This window comes from Thermobia domestica, chromosome 2 (genome assembly GCF_964235325.1).
Source record: "Thermobia domestica chromosome 2, izTheDome1.hap1.1, whole genome shotgun sequence".
In the NCBI taxonomy this organism is placed as follows: Eukaryota; Metazoa; Arthropoda; class Insecta; order Zygentoma; family Lepismatidae; genus Thermobia; species Thermobia domestica.
The window spans coordinates 134,031,414-134,052,835 of record NC_137455.1 but is presented as its reverse complement, the minus strand read 5'-3'; the positions used below and the strand labels follow the sequence as shown (position 1 = coordinate 134,052,835).

The 21,422-nt window shown below is 36.0% G+C and overlaps 1 protein-coding gene across 2 annotated transcripts in view; it reads left to right on the top strand.

Moving 5' to 3' along the window:
• The window catches only part of LOC145675590 (glycine receptor subunit alpha-2-like), a 133,891-nt gene that overhangs the window by 25,708 nt on the left and 86,761 nt on the right, over nt 1-21,422 (top strand). For both annotated transcript variants that reach the window (XM_081746120.1, XM_081746129.1), the window contains exon 2: nt 19,683-19,741. In XM_081746120.1, the coding sequence (XP_081602246.1) occupies nt 19,683-19,741 (59 nt within the window). The remainder of the gene's footprint in view (nt 1-19,682; nt 19,742-21,422) is intronic.

The following is a 21,422-nucleotide window of genomic DNA, read 5'->3' as shown; positions in this document are numbered from 1 at the left end:
GAAATTTCGGAAGGTTTCCCCAGCAGGACAGGTTAATAACAAACCCGTTTTTAATATTTGTGTTAGATATTAGCTTAAAATAAAGAAATTAGAAGCAAAAAACATTAAATCGACAGAAATCTCGAGAATTACCAACTCTGCTAAAGTGGGAAATTTTCAAGAACGCGAGGGAATTCTGCAGTTCAACACGAAGCAGCGACATCTATGTCATTGAGAGAAGCGTGAATTAGATCTACAAACGAAAATTTTAACGAAATATTTCTAGTATGTCTTATTATATGCATTATCAGCGAACTCCAAATATATGAATCTATGCTAAGTATTAACGTATAGATAGTGCAAATAGTGGAAATTACCTATGGAAAAAGACGAACTGTTAGCCCAATCGTAATGAAAAATCGTCTTTACTGTAGAACAGGTTCAGCTTACGTAACAAAGCAAATAGCTCAGTTAGATAAAGCAACGAGTTTGTATACCGAAGGTAGACGGTTCGAATCCCGTGGAAGTACTGTTGTCATTTTTATCACTAAGGTTATTTTATTTATTTTTTATTTGGGAAAGAATCAAAATGTAACATATGTGTAAAACTCATGACGATACCAAAAAAAAAAGTTTGGATATTTTGATAACAGATTTCCCTATTAAATGTTTAATTTTCTCTATAAATATTTGTCTTAAATTGAAATTGTTTTGAATTTACTACATAAGGAAATTTGCCCGAAGGAGGAGAACTCAAGTAATTGATATTCTATGTAAAAGCAACCTATTGTAGAATGATGATGCTTCTTACCTTCAGCACATAATCTTAACGTTAGAGAGTCAGAGAGAGAAAAATCCTGTTTTTCCTCCCCTATGACCACTCATCTTAAAGCTCTATCTATAATGATTCGTGTCACATAATTTCGGCTCTCCAAAGACATTCATATTTATTATTATTATTATTATTATTATTATTATTATTATTATTATTATTATTATTATTATTATTATTATTATTCCTGAATATGAGCCAGAGCCCATTCTGAAAAATTGCATCTGGCGTTCTGAGTGAAAGTTCTATGGGATTATTAGAAAAATATATTCCCGTTTCCACGCTGATGGTAGAATTTCTTAAACAGTTATTGAATTACGTTCGAAAGGTAGGCGTAAATAGCGCCCCCGCAACAATGTGCCGTGGGGACCGCACAAGCTGCAAGGCCAAAAAATATACAGAAAGTACGCCGGGGCGGAGCAGGCCAAATTTTCACACGGGCAAAGTGACTTTTTGGCGCCCTTCCCCTAGTAGTAGCCTATATTTTACATTTTATCATAGTGTTTTTAATAGTTTAAACCAGGAGCGTCATTTCAGATTTTGCTTTGGGGGGGCAAGACCTCTTGATATAAGTAAAATTTCGCGTTTTTCACTGATTTACTACTATTCTAATGATAAAATCTATATACATCTCAAACTCAGGGGGGCAAATGCCCCTCCCTGCCCTCCCTAAATGACGCCCCTGTTTTAAACCCATTTTCAAAAAGAAATCCATTACCTAGGAAAACTTCACAAAGAATATGGCCCGCTATAAACAATACCAACTCCACCCCCCTGGTCTAGTGGCTAGCACGCCTGCCCTCTGTGGTACCGGGTCCAATTCCCGGTGGATTACTGTTGAACGATAAAAGTGGTTCGGATTCCACTATAATTAGTATCCACATCTCCCTTGCCCATTAAGGCATAACCGTGGAACGCTAAACTCAAGCAAACAAACAAACAATACTTAATTCCCGGCACTCTTTATTCTACATGCCATCTCTCAATTTTTCGATACAGCCCCCTTAGTACTATGAAACTCTCTTCTTCCATAGTGAAATGTAAAAAGATCATATAATTGCCACTACTTTACAAGAATATAAACCAAAAACGTCAGTAGAAAGCACATTATAAAATTTACTTTTTGAGGCTCGTTTTGGTGCCCCTCTTTCTCTGGCACCCCGGGCAGTCGCCCGGCCCTTAGTCCGCCCTTGAAAGTACGGACGCATAACTAAGGACTGCGGAGGAGAGGTTAACCTTCATGTTATGCCACTGGTTTGACGTGTTTGAAATGTTCAGTAAGTGATCGGTTAGTGAAATAATTTCGACGGTTACTGATGTTTAAAGTTTAGCTAAGACAAAGCTACCTAACCAAATACATTTGATATCGCGATGTCACAATTTGATTTTTCCTCACATAAAAAAGATAAAAACAATAGTAATAAAAACCCTCACTCGTACTGGGCTCCTAACTAACTAACAACCTAATTCGTACAGACTAGTTGCTCTGACCAACTGAGTTTCGATTTCTTACGTGAGAGAAGTCTGTTATATTAAGAGGCATGCTTTTCATTATCAAAACTGTTCGAAGTAATACGAACATGGCTTAAGAACAGAGACGGAACTGAATTACCACTCGATTGACCTTGAGGGCAAATCACCAAAGCGTAGCTATAAATGTAAGTTCCAGCATGCATTTCTCTGGAGTTGTGTTCAGTATTCCTATCTGCCAGTCATGCTTGTTCGTAGGAGTAATATGTTACAAACCTAACCTTTCGATAGAGCACAATGACAGAGAATCAGAGGAAAGAAACTCTTGCCATTGTGAACGTGGGATACCACACTGTGCAATAAAACTGACGCGTCTCCTTGAAGTGATATTTCATCGAAAATAACTCGTTTTCCTTTATATAGTCTATCCGAAGTTTTTGAGGGTTTCAAAATGAGGAAATGTTACTGACAAACAAGAACGCATTTATGGGTGGGTCTAGGGGGTCCGGACCCCCTCTGAAACCCCAACTTTTCTGTAAATTTAGCCTAATTTTGGGGATTATCTTTTAAAATTTTATTATAATTTATCCTAATATTGAAGTCGGACCCCTCCCGAAATAAATTACTGCATACGTGTCTCTGACAATTTTCAATATATTCGTTAAATAATAAAGTAAAATAACTAAATTAGGAGCAAAAAGCTTTAACACGGGCTAACTTTTGTCTACTGCCAATATTGCTAGAAGGGATATTAATAGCAAAAACTGCTAGTCAATGCTAAACCTTGGAACGTCATCCCGAACAACAAGTCTATTATTGAGAACTACATATGAAACATGTTATTAAAACTTATCCAGCTTTTATCTGGCATGAAATTATTATATACACCAAAATTCACTCTCCTAAAATGTGTATCTAAACAATGTACGAAGCAATGAAAATTTTTTATCGAAATATTTGGGCAGGAAACTCTAACAGCCAGCCATTTTATTTAAATCGTAATAAACCCTGTAACCGTACGTTAACGTGAGGACAAAGCTTGGTCCATTGGTAAATTGTTTGAAGAATAAAAACTCAATGTTCGTAGGTTCGAATCTATCCAGTCACCACAACATTTTATTCTTATGTGTAACGACGAAATAAGAAAAAAATGTATAACCGTTAAGACAAAACTTCAACCAAGTCTGAAGAGAACAATACTAAAATAGTAACACAATGACGTCAACCAAAAATTATTTCATGCAGCGTTTGGACGAAATTACAGCTGTTAACAATTGCAGAAATAAAAACAGGCTGATAGCTGTAATGCAATCTAGACTTCTGAATGCATTTACTTCCTGAAAACTTCCGTCTCGCCATTGGTATGCCGTTAATCATTGTAAAACCTTTCAATTGGAAGTGAAATGACACAAACTAAAACAGTTTTAAATCAATAAATAATGTCTATGTGTAAAAGTAGGTGTCTTTTATCTGTAGTTCTGAGTTCCTTTTACTTTGAAGTGACAAATGAGAGAAGAAAGTATGGTGTTCGAAAAAAAATCAAATTTGAGATTTCAACGAATTTATACGTATTATAGCCCCTAACACCGAAAAAGTTATTTTTCGATACATGTCTATCTGTTCGTCCGTCCGTTCGCTACACTTTTCTGTGCACTCGCCTAGAGGCCATACCGTTCAACTTATCTGCACCAAATTTTAGTTTAAGATTTTCATAGTATTTCCTATAGTTTTTTTTATTTCCCTCCTACTCCCAAAACAAGGGTAGTTTCCTGTACGATGAAAATAGAAAATAGATATTTTCTCATAACTGGCTCTAACGATCTTGTTTTCTTTCTTTTTTTATAAATCAATATTTAATTAGCAACCCTATTTTGTGGTATAAGGCATTTATCTGAGAAAAATCTACAAGAGGTAGTTTATACTAAGGGGGTGAGTTTTTTCTCAGTGATTTTCTCAAAATGGACTCAAATGTTTTCGTTCATATTTCATAAATAAAGATTTCATTAATAACTTATCAATATGGCATAACTCGTTTGTCCTAAAAAAAATGCGAGGGGTAGTTTATTCTTGGTGGAGTGTTGTCTGGGCGATTTTCTCAAAAACGACTCAAAAGAGTTTATTCATATTTCAAAAATAAATATTTCGTTAATAACCGAACAATATGGCAAAACTCGTTTGTCCTAAAAATATGCGAGGGGTAGTTTACTCTTGGGGGTGTTTTTTCTCCACGGTTTTCTCAAAAATGAGTCAAGCAATTTTGTTCGTACTCAGAAATAAATATTTCATTAAAAACCTAGTAATATGGAATAACTCGCTTACCCTGAAAGAATCCTCAAGAGATAGTTTATTCGGGGAGTTATTTTTCCCTCACGATTTTCTCAAAAATTACTCGGACAATTTTATTGATGAAGTATTTCATTAATAACCCTATATTTTAGTATAAGTCATTTCTATGAAAAACAATTACAACGGATAGTTTATTTTTGGGGTCAAGGTTATTTCCCCGACAATTTTCTCGAACGACAGGCGATTTTGTTCAAATTTCGCAAATAAATATTTCATTAATAACCAAAAGTATATCTTAACTCATTGTTCGAAACAATTCACAAGAGGTAGGTTACTCTTCACGTGTTCTTTTTGAACGACTTTCCCAAAGTGACTCATTTGATTTTTTTCATATTTCATAAACAATGATTGCATTAATTGGTCTATTATATGTCTAATGAAAATGTGCTCAAAGTGTGAGTTAGTTTTGTAGTGTGGATTTTCTTCAATCGAAGTTTTTTATTCGATAATCTGACATTCGATGTATTTGAATAATACGATAATTTTATTCGTATTATCCAAATACACACTTCAGTAACAACTGCGGCCTAACACAGTTAAGAAATTGAATTGAAAAAGTTTAGTGCGGTGGCCCTGTAATTGAATATTGTTTGAGGAACTTCCTAGCTTTTTGTGGTAAACTTAGGCTTTTCTTTTTCGAGCGACAAAAGAGAGAAGAAAATATAGTGATTATGAAAATAATATCAAATTCAGATTTCAACGGATTTACATGTTTCATGGCGTCTACATACCGAAAATGTGACTTTTTGACACCCGTCCTTCCGGTCCGTCCGTTCGGCACACTTTTATATGCACTCGCCTAGAGGCCATACCGTTCAACTTATCTACACCAAATTTTAAACGTAGGGTTTACTTAGTATTCTTACAGGAGCTTTTCCATTTTTTCCTACCACCTAAAATAAGTGTGGTTTACAAACAGCCGAAAATCGAAAAACGCTATTTTCTCAAAAATGGTTTTAACAATTTTGTTTATTTTTCATTAATCAATATTTAATTAACAACCCTATATTGCAGTATCAGATATTTCTCTTAGAAAAATTTACAAGGGGTAGTTTATTCTTGGAGGTGACTTTTTCTCGACGATTTTCTCAGAAAAGACCCTGGCGAATTTTGTACACACTTCATAAATAAATATTTGACCTTACAACATGGTATAAGTCAATTGACCTGAAAAATATATGAGTAGTAGTTTATTCTTGGACTTGAATTTATTCTCAGTGAGTTTCTCAAACACGACCAGTTGGCAACCCTGTATCTCGACAACGAAGCTGAATTCGAAAACTGCAAGAGGACCATTTGTCTCCTTTTGATGTCACGAATCACTTCCCGAAGTTTGTGGACATATTTCAGGTTCACCCTTAATGAAGCTTCTTTTCGAAAAGTTAACTATTAACTTTAGGCATTGTTTATCTTTTTTTAAATCACAAATGTTGTTATTAATTTTAAGGCAGAGAACTACTTCTGAGAGAATAGATCTTGAAAGATAATATTAAAACTTAGACTTTTGTTTTCGAGACATTCCAGACAAAACGAGACATTTTACAAGCTATCTCGTATCCAAAACATTTGCCTCGTATTATCTTGGATGTCACAAAGCGCGTCTTGTCTCTTTCTCGAGACATGTCTTATCTCGTGCGCATTCGTTAACACTTGGAAAGGATTATCTTTCTACTCAAAGCATTGTTTTTATAATGGTTGCATATTTATGATAATTGCTGTCCACATAAATTACAGTCCTTTCAGTTGAATTAATTTTTATTATTATTATTATTGAAATTGCAATATCTAGTTTAACGTTGGTCGATTATGCACCTACGCTAAGGGAGAATGATGATGAATGAAATGGTGAAATGAAGAAAGTGGGAGGAAAATGGAAAATCTCAAGAAAACACATACCCATGCACACGGTATTTGTCCATCTCAAATTTCACTTGGCGCGAAGTGGAATCGAGCCATGGACCCCATGCACCAAAGGTGAATGCTCTATTATTATTATTATTATTATTATTGTTATTATTATTATTAATAATAATAATAATAATAATAATAATAATAATAATAATAATAATAATAATAATAATAATAATAATAATTGTAGCGAGCTCAACGGGTTTCAACCGTTCGACTTAACCAACGTTTGGGTGCCTATTCGTTCGTCGGCTCCATGAGAACTTCTCATAAAAGACATTTCATTTTAATGAAACTAGTAAGTGCCTTCTTTTAGCTCTGCGAAGTAACTATTGCTTGGAATATGAATCTGCAAAACATACGAGGTAAAATTAACCAAATGGTGCAAGTTTCCACTTATATATACAAAACAATTTTGCAATATCAACTACGTGAATCTTGTCCCATAAAGAAGCCGAAACCCCTACACAGAAGAGCCCTCCGAGATTTGATCATTGTCCACACGGACTGAAATTGTCATTTGAAGCCAAGGTTTTAATATGAAGCCAATAATTTCTTTAAAATAGACGGAAAATTCGGAAGTTATAAGCATTTTCATATTTTTGCCTTTTCTTATAAGGGAGCCGTAGCCCCCTATACTGAAGAGCCCCCCCCCCCCCGGAGATTTGATCATTATCCACTCGGACTGAATTTGTCATTTCAAACCAACACTTTAATACGAAGCAAAATATTTCTTTAAAATAGACGAAAAATTCGAAAGTTATAAACATGTTAATAATTTTGCCTTTTCTCATAAGGGGGCCGTATTAGCCTACACTGAAGAGCCCCACGAGATTTGATGATTGACCACTTGGACTGAAATTCTCATTTGAAACCATAACTTTTAATATGAAGCCAAAAATTAAACTTTTACATCAATTTAAACTGACTGGGTTCCGGTTCCCCCCACTATTGTTTAGTTTAGTTAAGTGGTAATTTGTGACAGCTTCACATCATCAAAAGAATGTTTCACTTCAACTCCCCTCCCCCAGGAGTTCGTGCTGGATCCACCACTGGAATCAATAGACACTCTTCCTATTCTTTTTGTCACCCTTGTGTGTAGGGGCTCCCTCGTACAAATAAAGAAGCGGTAATATTACAATCAAGGGGCGCTATATATTAGGTATTTTTTTAGTTACCTACCCCTAACCGCACAGGGCCATCTTTCGTAGAATAAAAAATATTACGTGATATTCCAATCATGAAAGGGGAGAGGATGCTGTAAATATATTTCTTATTCATTTTGTCTGTCCTGCTTATCAAAAATTACTTTCTGTTGGAAGGGTACTGAAATGAGAGGGGCAAAATAAAAAGTCGTACCCCCTCCTACATGGTTGCTCAAATAAGTACTAAAAAAAGCATTTTAAACTAAGATATTTAAGATTTAAACTAGGAAACTAAGATATCCTTACATTATGTAAGGATGGCATATTCAGGATTATTATTATTATTATTATTATTATTATTATTATTATTATTATTATTATTATTATTATTATTATTATTATTATTATTATTATTATTATTATTATTTGAATGTTTTTGGAGCACCGAAATTTTGTGAGACGAACAGTGATATGTAGAGGTTTAAGATGGGTGGTCATAGAGGAGGAAAAACCAGGATTTTTCTCTGTCTGACTCTCTAACGTAAAGATTATGTGTTGAAGGTAAGAAGCATCATCATTCTACAATAGGTTGCTTTTACGTAGAATATCAATTACTTGAGTTCTCCTCCTTCGGTCTACTTACCTTATGTAGTAAATTCAAAACAATTTCAATTCAATACAAATACATTGTAAAACTTTTCCGTAATTAAACATCTAGGGAAAATTAAACATTTAATAGGGACATCTGTTATCAAAATATCCAAACACGTAGATAGAAGAGTATCTAGTGAGAAATATTGTGAAACTTTATAAAATTCTCCAAATTAGAATTAACATTTACTGGGAAACATTCGTTATGCGCCAGCGAGCATATGGTGAGCAGTGAGCACAGGGAAAATAATTACGAAACTGTTTGCAAACAAAATTAGGGACGCTAATGCAAGTGCGACAACGGCATTTTTTTCTTTTTTTGGTATCGTCATGAGTTTTACACATACGTTACAATTTAATTCTTTCCCACATAAAAAAATAAATAAAATAACCGTAGTGTAGAGATAAAAATGACGACGGCACTTCCGTGGGATCGAACCCGCTACCTTCAGCATACAGACTCATTGCTTTAACTAACTGAGCTATTTGTTTTTTTACGTGAACTGAGCCTGTTCCGGTAAAGACGATATTTCATTACGATCGTCATACCAATTCGTCCTTTTCCATAGATAATTTCCACTATTTGCTCTATCTTTATGTTAATACTTAGCATATATTCATATATTTGGAGTTTGCAGATAATGCATATAATAAGACATACTAGAAATATTCGTTAAAAGTTTAGTTTGTAGATTTAATCCACATTTCTCTCAATGACATAGATGTCGCTGCTTCGTGTTGAAATGCAGAATTCCCTCGTGTTCTTGAAAATTTCCCACTTTAGCAGAGTTGGTAATTCTCGAGATTTCTGTCGATTTAATGTTTTTTGCTTCTAATTTCTTTATTTTAAGCTAATATCTAACACAAATATTAAAAACGGGTTTGTTATTAACCTGTCCTGCTGGGGAAACCTTCCGAAATTTCGAACATATAAAGAAAACGGAGATATTTTCAAAAAACTTCAAAATAAAGAGACGCGTCATTTATTTTGCTCATGGTAGTACATGCATTGTTTCTTCTGTCTGCCGTTAGAAAGAGCAAGCAGCAAAGACGTAGACTAGAGAGCAGAAAGTTTTTTTGTGTTTTAATAAAGACTGAATCTGTACAGTGCAACGGTCTGTATGAAGAATATTGAGGAGACGCTTGCAACTGCGTCCTTATCCTTTGCAGTTGCTACAGGTCTAAAGCCTACAGACTACGGTTTACGTGCCAATTTCGCAAGTGAAATATTGCTGCATAACAATGAAGATTTTCTGGATCGTGTCGTCTTCAGTGATAAATCGACATTTCACCTAAGAGCTAATGTGAACACTCATAATGTTTGTATCTGGCCGTCAACAAATCCTCAGGAGATGGTACACTTGAAACGAGACTCCCCTAAATTGAATGTGTTTTGTGCCATATGGCGGAAAATTTTTTGGGCCTTTCTCGCCTTCGACTAGATGTGTGCCGTGTGACAAATGAATCTCACATTGAACACTTGTAGCAAAGTTTGTTTGAGGTGCTCTTTTACTTGATGTATTGCTTATAATTGTACGTAAAATGTAATAAGTACTACGAAGACTTAAAACCCCAAAATTCATTTTGAAACACCCGCATTTCTCACCAACAGTGTTGGAACTAAGATGTAAAAAGGAGAGAAAATTTTCCTTATAAAGTTATTGTTTACAACAATGCACAGTGGGCCAGAATCAGAATCTGACTGGAAAAAATGTAGTTTTGGCAACTACGTCTAATCTACATGCGAACAGCACAGTTGTGTTAAGTAATAAATAAGGTTTCTTGCTGCGTATCAGTAAACACGGATAACAGCATATAGTGGCGGCAGCAGCACTTCAAAATTGATAGTTCTTTATCTGTTTTATAGCGCGCTGAATTGGGATAGTATGAACGTAAGGTTTGCGGTTTAATTGCGCTTGTGAAAAGGCAACGAACGATCGCAAAATAAGCTATGAGTAAAGGTATGTATGAGTACTTGCTGTTTGACTAAAGTTTTGATTGATTGGTTTACGTTGCTGTTCTGTAGAAGCATTTCTAGAGAGTCGAAGTATTCACGTATTGAAGAACTGCTATTGGAAATTGAAATTGAAATTTAAAAATGTACGTTCATGTCTGTATTGAGATCTTTCGTCATGGTGTAGTTTGATATATGTATTTCGAAATACAGTTGTGATCTACTGCCCGTTCTTGCCCGATTTTTATATTTATCGTCTTTTCAAAGTTAGGTGTAGCGAGCCGGATATGTTCTTCGTGACGTGAAGAACCTGTACGAGGTATTGCGTTCTAAACCATCAAACGAAGCACTTTATAATTATGATACGAACAGTTATGGAATGTAAATTCTTTCTGTGGATGTTTTTCTCAGTGTGAGAGTGACTTTAAGTGCCTTCAAGGAGTACGTTTGAGGAGGAAGTTTCTGTAACAGAGTTTCACATCTTCCCATTCACCATTGTGAACACAAGTTTAGGGATATCATTTACTTCCTTCTCCTGAATTGGTACATTAGTAGGCTTTAAATTGCGTATTTGCGTTTCCATTGAACACACCTCAGTTCAGATCTCTTTTCTGGTACAATAATTTAATGGGTCGACAAAATCTAGGCGACGATGGTTTGGGATTTTGCTACAAAATTGCTTTGTCAACCTCCCCATCTGATGTTGAATACAACTGTAAGGGAACGAAGGAGATAGTAAAAATATCTGATCCACTAGTTGAATTTATCTTCTGTTTCAACTTTCTGCTTATATACATTATGACAACTGCTTCCATCGCAACCCCACTCACACACTAATTTCATTATGTCTCCATCTTTGATGCACTGTTTAATATAATCTTCATGTAAAATCACGATGCGCTCAATTGTCTGATTTACTATTGCTTGTAAATTATCTTCGACTGACGTGTCAGTTACTATAATATTCTTTTCTCTGGGATAACGCTTTAATTTTGCTTCCCACACCACTTTATACGACAGATATATGTCACAATGTTTTGCCTTTGCACCTAGTCTCAAATGTGCATACTGTCTTTTTGTTAAGTTGTTATCTATAATAAGTGCCACGACTTCATCCGGAGAATAAGTGTTTGAGAGAATTTTGGCGAATGATAAGCCTTTTTTGATTTTCGTTGCTCCCTTAGGTGTCGTTTGAGTGATTTCTCCTAATACAACCGCGGCATCTCTTTTTCCAACAGCTCTCAATGAACATTGGGCAGCCAACACCAGCTCTTACTCAGAATGCTTTGTAACGAGTGGTTGTACAAGTTTTTTTCTTCGACTTTGTTTCCGGATCTTCGAAGAGTTTACTAGGTCTGCCTGATTTGCTTGTCAAAGGCCTATGCTCTTGGCTTCAAGAGATCGTTTTGAAACCAGTAAATACTTTTTCAGAGAACTTAATATGCCCTTCCAACCAATCATTATATTTGGATAAAAATTTATCAGTCATTCTATTACACAGCTTCCAACGCTTCTCGAAATCACTTTGAAGGCACTTAAAGTCACTCTCACACTGAGAAAAACATCCACAGAAAGAATTTACATTCCATAACTGTTCGTATCATAATTATAAAGTGCTTCGTTTGATGGTTTAGAACGCAATACCTCGTACAGGTTCTTCACGTCACGAAGAACATATCCGGCTCGCTACACCTAACTTTGAAAAGACGATAAATATAAAAATCGGGCAAGAACGGGCAGTAGATCACAACTGTATTTCGAAATACATATATCAAACTACACCATGACGAAAGATCTCAATACAGACATGAACGTACATTTTTAAATTTCAATTTCAATTTCCAATAGCAGTTCTTCAATACGTGAATACTTCGACTCTCTAGAAATGCTTCTACAGAACAGCAACGTAAACCAATCAATCAAAACTTTAGTCAAACAGCAAGTACTCATACATACCTTTACTCATAGCTTATTTTGCGATCGTTCGTTGCCTTTTCACAAGCGCAATTAAACCGCAAACCTTACATTCATACTATCCCAATTCAGCGCGCTATAAAACAGATAAAGAACTATCAATTTTGAAGTGCTGCTGCCGCCACTATATGCTGTTATCCGTGTTTACTGATACGCAGCAAGAAACCTTATTTATTACTTAACACAACTGTGCTGTTCGCATGTAGATTAGACGTAGTTGCCAAAACTACATTTTTTCCAGTCAGATTCTGATTCTGGCCCACTGTGCAATGATATTATTATTAGTCGAGACTATAACTACAACACGAGTTAGTAGTCAAATGTATACTCGGTGGCCCAGGTAGCCAAAGTGGCACACACGGGTGTGTCATTTGTTTAATCCGCTCCTGTGTGGACACTAATTAATATATCGGGATATTATTCGTGCAAAATATAGTTGGACTATAGTTTATCATATTATTTTTTTTTCTTCTGGGGTCGAATTTCCTTCTCAAATTTCACCCCAGTCAAAAATTCGAGAATTTTCTAATTTCGAATTTCCTTTACTTCTTTTTTCCCTGTAGCTTCCTTCGTTGTAGAAAGACCTCCTTATACTTGCCAGGTAGATACCTCGGATGGATACCTAACTGTTGACATCAATTGGACGGGCCTGCGCGCAGTGTTGCCAATAAGGGAAATTAAAGTTTCCTAAGTTTGGGGAAAAAATTAGAAATTTTTGTTTGTAAATCCGTACCTATACGTCCGAGTGCAAGTCAACTTACGCCAATCGAACATTTGTCCTTACTTAACAAACGCAAGTACATATCGTTACAATGGGGTAATTACGGAACGCACGAAAAATTCGTATTTAGGTTCTAACCCTTGGTTTTTCTAGTTTTTCCCTACTTTTCTGTTTACAGTAATATATTTTTGGTAATTATAAGTTTTGTTCCTTAAATATCGTCATAATACTTGTAGTATATATTAGTGGTGTACCAATATTTAATTTAAGATAGTTTGTGTCTGTCTGGTAGGAGTCTTACCAGCTACAGAAAATTTTAATTCCAGATTTTAGGGGGAAATTTTGAAAAAATTATCTGTTTTGTCTCTATTATTTCCCTCTTGTTGGCTATATTGGACCAAACGTACCAGTATCTGGAAGACTCGTCTTTGCTCTACACAACGCACTATAGAAAGTTTCAATAGGATAATTAGGGGAAGTACAGTAGACCTTGTCCTCTAATTGGGAAGATAACTGTGATTTTTTTAAAGGTAGAATGAGATATTTTTTATTGACATGCCTACTTTATTAGATATCGTCACAATACTTGCAGGATATATTAGAGGGATACCAAAGTTTATTTTAAGATAGTTTGTGTGTGACTGATAGTAGTGTTGCCAGCTACAGAAAATTTTAATTCCAGATTTTAGGGCAAATTTTGGAAAAAATCCCTTTTTTATTACTATTATTTCCTTCTTGTTGGCTACATTCGAACACACATACCAGTGTCTCACAGCCTCATCCTTATCGTACACAGCGCACCATAAAAAGTTTCACTAGAATAATTAGGGAAAGTACAGTTGAGGTTTATAATAAACCATGTTCTGTAAATGGTAAGAAAATGGTGAATTTCTGAGGTAGAATGAGATTTTTTTAAAATTTCATGCTTACTTTGTTATGTATCGCCATGATACTTGTAGGATATATTTTTGGAGTACTTATGGCTATTTTCAGATAGTTTTCGTCTGTCTGATGGCAGTGTTTCCAGCCAAAACAATTAATTCCCGCTTTTAGGTGAAAATTCGGAAAATTTCCCTTTTCCCCCTCTATTATTACTCTCTTACTGGCTACATTGAAACAAACGTACCACTACCTGAAACCTTCCTCTTTGCCCTACAGAACGCAGCATAAAAAGTTTCAATAGGATAATTAGAGAAGTGTAGCCCCGGCATATTTGATTTTTGCTTGTGAGGCGTAAAAAGTGTCAAAATTTCATGTGTATGACAGAATTTTTTCTTTTCCTCTTTGGATGGAAGCAAGCGACTTCAGGATTTCACTGTACCTTGTCAACATACCGAAGATTTTTTTAGGCGACTTGAACCCATATAGCAGCAGTGGTACTAGATACAAAAAATTTTGAAATTCGGTTACGGAATTTTTTAAAAATTTTTACCCCTACATTTCCCTCAGTAATTTCCCACCCATTGGCAACACTGCAATGCAACTTACACTAAAAGATAGCCACATCCATTTTCTGAAACACAAGGCCTTAACCATATCAATTGAATGAATGGTTTTTGAGCAATAAGTCACTAACTGGAAATGTAGGAAAATGCCAAAAATGACCTGGGGCCGAAAGGAATAATCACACAATTTTGCTAGTATATAGGTGCAAAGAAACAAAAGATTTGTAAGTTACGAGGGCTTCGACTCAAGTTCTGTTGATTATTTCAATAATCTACGACGTAAATCAATAAATAATAGTTGCCAGAAAAAAAACAGACATTTGAAAAAAAACATGAAAAAGAACGATGTTTTTTATTGAAAAAAAACTTCACAGAAAAAAAACCGTTTTTTTTACAACACTAATACTGATACTATCTGTATAATCGGAAAATGTATATTTGTGGCAAATTTCATAGGAAAAGAATTGTAAATACGAAAGTTAGAGTGAGTAAAACAAAATGTTGCTAAATGGACAAGAAAGTTTTCTTTTTGCTTTATTGTTCTTATTTACTTTTCTTTTGACATGAAATTTGCCACATACATGTCTTTGCTGATTATACACGGACTAATATTGCAAGAAATACCGGGCGAATTCGTTATCAAATTATATTACTACAACAACATATTTATAGACATGCGACAATAATTTTGGACATGAGTGTACATAATAGGGAAATTTGAGTGGTACAGTTGGAAACATTCCTTCATTACGAACACAACGAGGTACGGACCCTGATCCTAGGATTAATAGTGATGCGTCAAGATTCTTTATTTAAAAATCTCTAAAATTTACCATTTTCTTCTTCCTTCATCCATGTTTGTGCGGTATTCGGTATTCACAAGGTTATGGCATATGCTGATGATGTAAATTTAATAGGAGATGATAGGAGAACAATAGAAAGAAATGCAAAGATCTTATTTAACGCTTGCAGGGACATGGGTTTAGAAGTAAATGCAGAGAAATCTAAATACATGGAAGTGCGTCGGGACCGGAATGCAGCAAATTATGGATGCGTTAAAATACTAAATAGTACTTTTGATAAAGTGGATACTTTCAAATATCTAGGATCAATATTAACAGAGGAAAATCATATTCACGGAGAAATTAAATGTCGACTCAAAGCAGGGAATTCGTGTTACTATTCGGTTCAAAATCTCTTGTCGTCGCGAATTCTGTAGAGGAATTTGAAACTTAAAATATACAAAACGATAATCATGCCTGTAGTTCTGTATGGCTGCGAAACATGGTCACTTACTCTGAGGGAAGAACATAGACTGAAAGTATTTGAGAACAAGATCCTGAGACGAATATTCGGACCCAAGAGGAACGGGAATGGGGAATGGCGGAAACTTCATAACGAGGAACTACGTAATTTATATGGTTTACCCAACATTGTTAGGGTCGTCAAGTCTAGGAGGCTTAGATGGGCGGGTCATGTAGCTAGAATGGAAGAAAGTAGAGACGCTTTCAAAGTCTTGACTGGAAGACCAATCGGAAAACGACCATTAGGAAGACCTAGGCGCAGATGGGAGGACAATATTAAGATGGATCTCGCAGAGATTGGAATACAGAGTAGAAACTGGATGCAGTTAGCTAAGGATAGAAGTCAGTGGAGAGGTTTTGTGAACGCGGCATTGAACCTCCGGGTTCCATAGGCCATAGAGTTAGTTAGTTAGTTTTCATCCATGTTTGTGACGTCACTGCCCGCAGGCATCGCATGAGTTACTGCAAAATGTCCATGAAACATATTATTTGATGCTTCTCCGTTTGAATGAATACAACAAACCCGATGTGAAAAGCTTTACTAGAGATTTATAAAGCAAATTCTGAAGGTCGACGCCATGGTATAGATCTGTACCAAAAGTCTCAAAAGGGTAAAAATTGTTCCAAAATTCTTCCAAAATAAACGACAAATATTTAATAATGTTCAGGTTCGAGGATTGGGTGAGTGAGAAGAATTTAACTTTCATTCTGATATTCTTTAAACCACGCCGCAACTACTCTAGCTGTGTGAATAGGCGCATTATCATTCTGGAACATGGCGCCATTGCCCGAAAAAAAAAAAAAAAAACATCTGGACCGTAGGATGCGGATGGTCCCCTAAAATGGCGACATAATCACAGGGAGTGACGTGAGCGGTAAGCGTCAGCACAGAATCCACTGAAAATTAGGATATCGGGCCTACGGCATCAAAGAGCTGCCGTCATGTTTCACAGTTGGGTGGAGACATTGCGGATCATACTTTTGTTTGGGTATTCGCCACGCATAAACACTGTCCTTGCTTTGAAAGAAGGTGAGCAATAACTCAATCGACCATATTACAAGTTTCCAGTCATCACTGGTTCATGTCGCATGTTCGTGTCACCAGTGGTCCATGTCGTGCTAAAGTGTTATGGTACTTTATGAAAAGTTTTTCCTGTATACAAGCCGACCCAGTATGCCTGTCATGTAACCCGCGGTAGACTGTTAATTGTCGACATAGGTTTTGGGAGTAAATGCTTGAGTTACTATGTCACTTGCACCGCAGTCCCACTATGATTCTGAGTGAGAATCTGTTTTAACGTTCGGTGGTACAACTCGTAGAGGATTTTCTTCCGGCCACTATTCCTCTTTACTGATGTTGTTTTGTTGTGAATTTTGTAGGCTTTCATCACCTTGGATATTGTTCCTCACGACACTCTCGACATACTTGCCACTTTCGTGACGCTTGCACCACATAAACGAGCGCCAACAATTTCTCTCGTTGGAAATCAGAGAGGTCGCTCATTTTACATTATCATGGTCTGCTCAGCTCATTCTACACTTCCGTTCTACTGTTTCTCACGCAGTACGGAGTTGCCTTAACACACTACTATCAACAACGCAACGTTGGGGTTGCCGCCTAACTTTTGCCAACTCAGACATCTGACTCATTTCCAACTTCAAGTGCTTTCATTAAATTGATAAGTATCTATAATTAGGACGGTAACTGATCATAAAAAAAAGCAACAATGAAATTCAAATCCTGATTGCGAATATACTGTAGCATTTCATGTTCCTTACAGTAATATTACAAAAATCAATTACTTCATATTTCAGATACATGGTTTCTATCTTGGCTACTAAAACTCACGTCATTTATAGGTCTGTAACAAATGTCAATCAGGTAGCAACAGTGTTGCCACAGTCCTAGCTCTGGAGTGGGCTGAAAAATAGTACCAAATTGAAACAAAAAGGGCTGAATTCATTTCTGTCAAAAAGTAAAATATTTTTGCCCACGTATGATCATCCCTGATCTACCTTTAGGATTATACATAAAGTTTGATACAACGAGTCGATATAGATCTCTAAAACGCAGAAATGTTCGAGTATTTTTATATTCGCAATATGGCGTCACTAGTAAACAACTTAGCCCGGTAAGTCGGCAACTACGTCAATGTATTTTTTCGTGCTATACCATGCCGTAAAGGGGGGGGGGGCGGTCCCGGGCACTGAAGTAAGGGAGTGCAACATTCGGATGGGAGAATAGGAATATATATATATATATATATATATATATATATATATATATATATATATATATATATATATATAGGAAAAGTAAGAAAAAGTGCTCAAAATCAAGGAGAACCAGGGTTTATATTTGAAAATGTTATTACACTTCGTGCCAACCATACTATATCGACCTGTCATATGTACGGGTGCGACGTCGTATATTCTCGCCCAGGCGCTGATTTTCCACGGTACGGCACTGGTGGTATTATTGTTTTGATGTAGAATATTTTCAACGACACATAAATGTAAACTTACTTCAGCACCCGCTGGTCTTCTTCAGAATATGCAACATTTGATTCAACGTGTGTGTACGTAAAAAAAAAAAAAAAAAAAAAAAAAAAAAAAAAAAAAAAAAGATTTCAAGCTAAAATTTTTACCACGCTGCTTCTTTTTCGTCTCCTTCCTGCGCGGCGTGGATGCGCCCATCTAGCGTCATTTTTTCCCCGGTATAGTTCGAATTACGAATTTTCTACACGAAGTTTGTGGCGTTATGCGGTGCAACGTCACGGAATGAATGTTCACCAGCATTTCTTAAGAGTCCAACACAGTACGAGTAACTCAACATTTGATAATGTGACGATATTTGTTAAATGGTGCTGAAATGGGTAGAATTGTACCAACTTTTTCACAAAAGGGGCTGAAAATGCCAGCGTGGTATCAACGGGCCGATGAATGAGAAAAGGGCTGAATCTGGTACAATTGTACCAAGTGTGGCAACACTGGGTAGCAATAAGATCAGCCAGTAGTAGGTCTATAAGATTCACGTGTTGATATTGGACGGAAGCGAAATCCACACCGTAAGATACTGTACACACTAATATAAATCCGAGGGCAGTTGGGCTACACATTTTAGGTTACACTAACGTTTTCTTTCGACTATTTTTGTCGTTAGTAAGATTAGTGAGATAATATGAAGCAAAATCGATTACACCTTAATTTAGACTATTAATACTACAAGTGGTGGGTGTAACATATTACATTAAATTTATATTTACCTAGTACCAGATTTTGAGGCACTAGCAATTCTTATGAGCTTAAGAAATAATTCATTTTAGAAAATAATTTTAAAATTAGTTATGTCGAATGACCTAGAAACACAGCTTACGTTGTGTTATTACAACAATCACTGCTGTTCTCTGAAAACGTGAAATGTGGTTGGTTGCTTGATTTCGAGTTTCCATCCCGTTCAGCACCTGTGAGACGTGTACATAATTACATATACAGCTTAACGTGAGATCCGAACCACATGACCTACCGCCGGGAATCGAACCGGATCTCCCTCACTGAAAGCGTGTACTGTAGCATTGTAGCCACGAAGGAGTATATGAGATATGATGTTACCCGGTATGTTGCAATGTGTTATTGAGTACTTGACAACCGAGAGTAGATTATACTGTAGCGCGTGGCCAACTTAGGCACTGGTTCATATGATCAATTTGTCCAATTGGCTTAAGGCCGGCCCTGTGCGCAGAACTGTTGAACAAAATCGCATCTCTAGTCGAACTCTTCCGAAAATATGTTCCTAATCGTGAAGGTAAAATATTCTTGAAATATATATATATATATATATATATATATATATATATATATATATATATATATATATATATATATATATATATATATATATATATATTGTTAGCACCTTAAATATATAATAAATGGTGTTTCTTTCATTCTAGTGCTTTGTCCATGAGGAACGAACAACTTCCTGAAATGGAGAGACCACACGATGAATTTCGTAAGTAAATTAGTAACTCTACTTGATATAGCTATCATCCAGAGCTACGTTTATGCAGTTCCAGCTACACTTTACTATTATTATTATTATTATTATTATTATTATTATTATTATTATTATTATTATTGAATTACCTACTGTTCAAATATATTCCCCAAACATCTACGCACATCATACCTTTAATTTGTAACCGCTTTCCGGATCTGCCCTCACTGTCCCACCAACGAGTACTTTCAGGAGATCTGAAATTTTCTGGTTATGACATTAAAGAACATTTCCAAGAAGGGATTACAGAACGTTTCCCGGATTGCTCTCTGGTCTCAATAATGAAATGAGCATCAAGCGCTGAGAGGTTCAGATGTCTCGTCTCGAAATCCTCACGGACATTCAGATGATCGCTCAGACCACGACACAGAAATACTTAAATGCACTATGTGTAAAAAGAAAATATATAGAAGAAAAACAATCACAACACTAAACACTGATATAGGTGAAGACACTAAACTATTTCCATAAATATAAAATTACACTTCACATTTCACGGCGTTATAGCCCTTTAAATTTGTATCACATATATATGGATGAAATATTATATTTGGGGGTTCACCACAAATACTTTACTCACACCAGTAACTAATGCACATGGGGGTTAACACTGTGGGATAACACTAAAAGTAATCCCACGGCTTAAATTCCTGGCTGCTGCGAGAAGAATCCGAAAAAGTTAACAGTAGTATCCAGCAGAACAAACACAGGTAGTCGCAATGTATAATTCAGGACATTTATAGGACCCATTTACTAATTATGCGCACTGGGTCAGCGAACCCAGGACGTCACTAAATGCGGGCTAGCCGCTGTACAAGTCCCTAAGCAACTACTTGACGTATGTCCCTTTACTCAATTTTGTAAAGAATTAAACGAATATGTTGGCCGTCTCGACACACGGAGAAAACTCGTGAAGTTGAGGTGCTCAGGTGAGAGCTGGGTTGACCGACTGGTCAATGTTGGCAGTTCATTTAAAATGTGATCAAGTTAAACCAACTGTATGGAAATGCAAATTAAATGTTGAAAGAATCTGCGTTAATTCATAGTTCAGTGGCCACAATTGTAGAAAGAGATGGCGATAGCTGACCATGAGAACTGCTAAATAAAAACTGGCTGAACAATATTGCTAGGCGACAGTCTGGCTAGTTTCCACCTGTTCATGCTAAGTATTACCATAAGTGATTGAAGAAAACACTTAATTTAGTTCCAAATAACTATAGAACGTAGCATAGGCGTAGCTAGGAATTGTCTGCTGGAGGGGGCAGTGGGGCAGACCTTTTGGTCGGTTTCGGAGATTTTGGTAGGTGGTCTTCTTATAGGTGGCATTTTTATTTTTTGTCAAATAGTTGTGGGCAATGCCCCATAAGTCCGCCCATGGAACGTAGTCTTTGCAAAGTTAATAAGTAAGAAAGAAACACTGAAGTATTCAAGTAGTAGAGATACGAGATACATATAGCACACCAAACGAACGTGGTCTTTGCTAAAATCTTCCCACTGTGAAAAAACGTTTCACATAAGGTGAACAATGAAAGATTATATTGTTTTAATTCGTGGGAGAAGAAATCGGTTACTAGCAGCTCCCATCGAAGAAAGAAATTATTTGCATCGTAAAAATAAATTATAAATCGAGGAATGA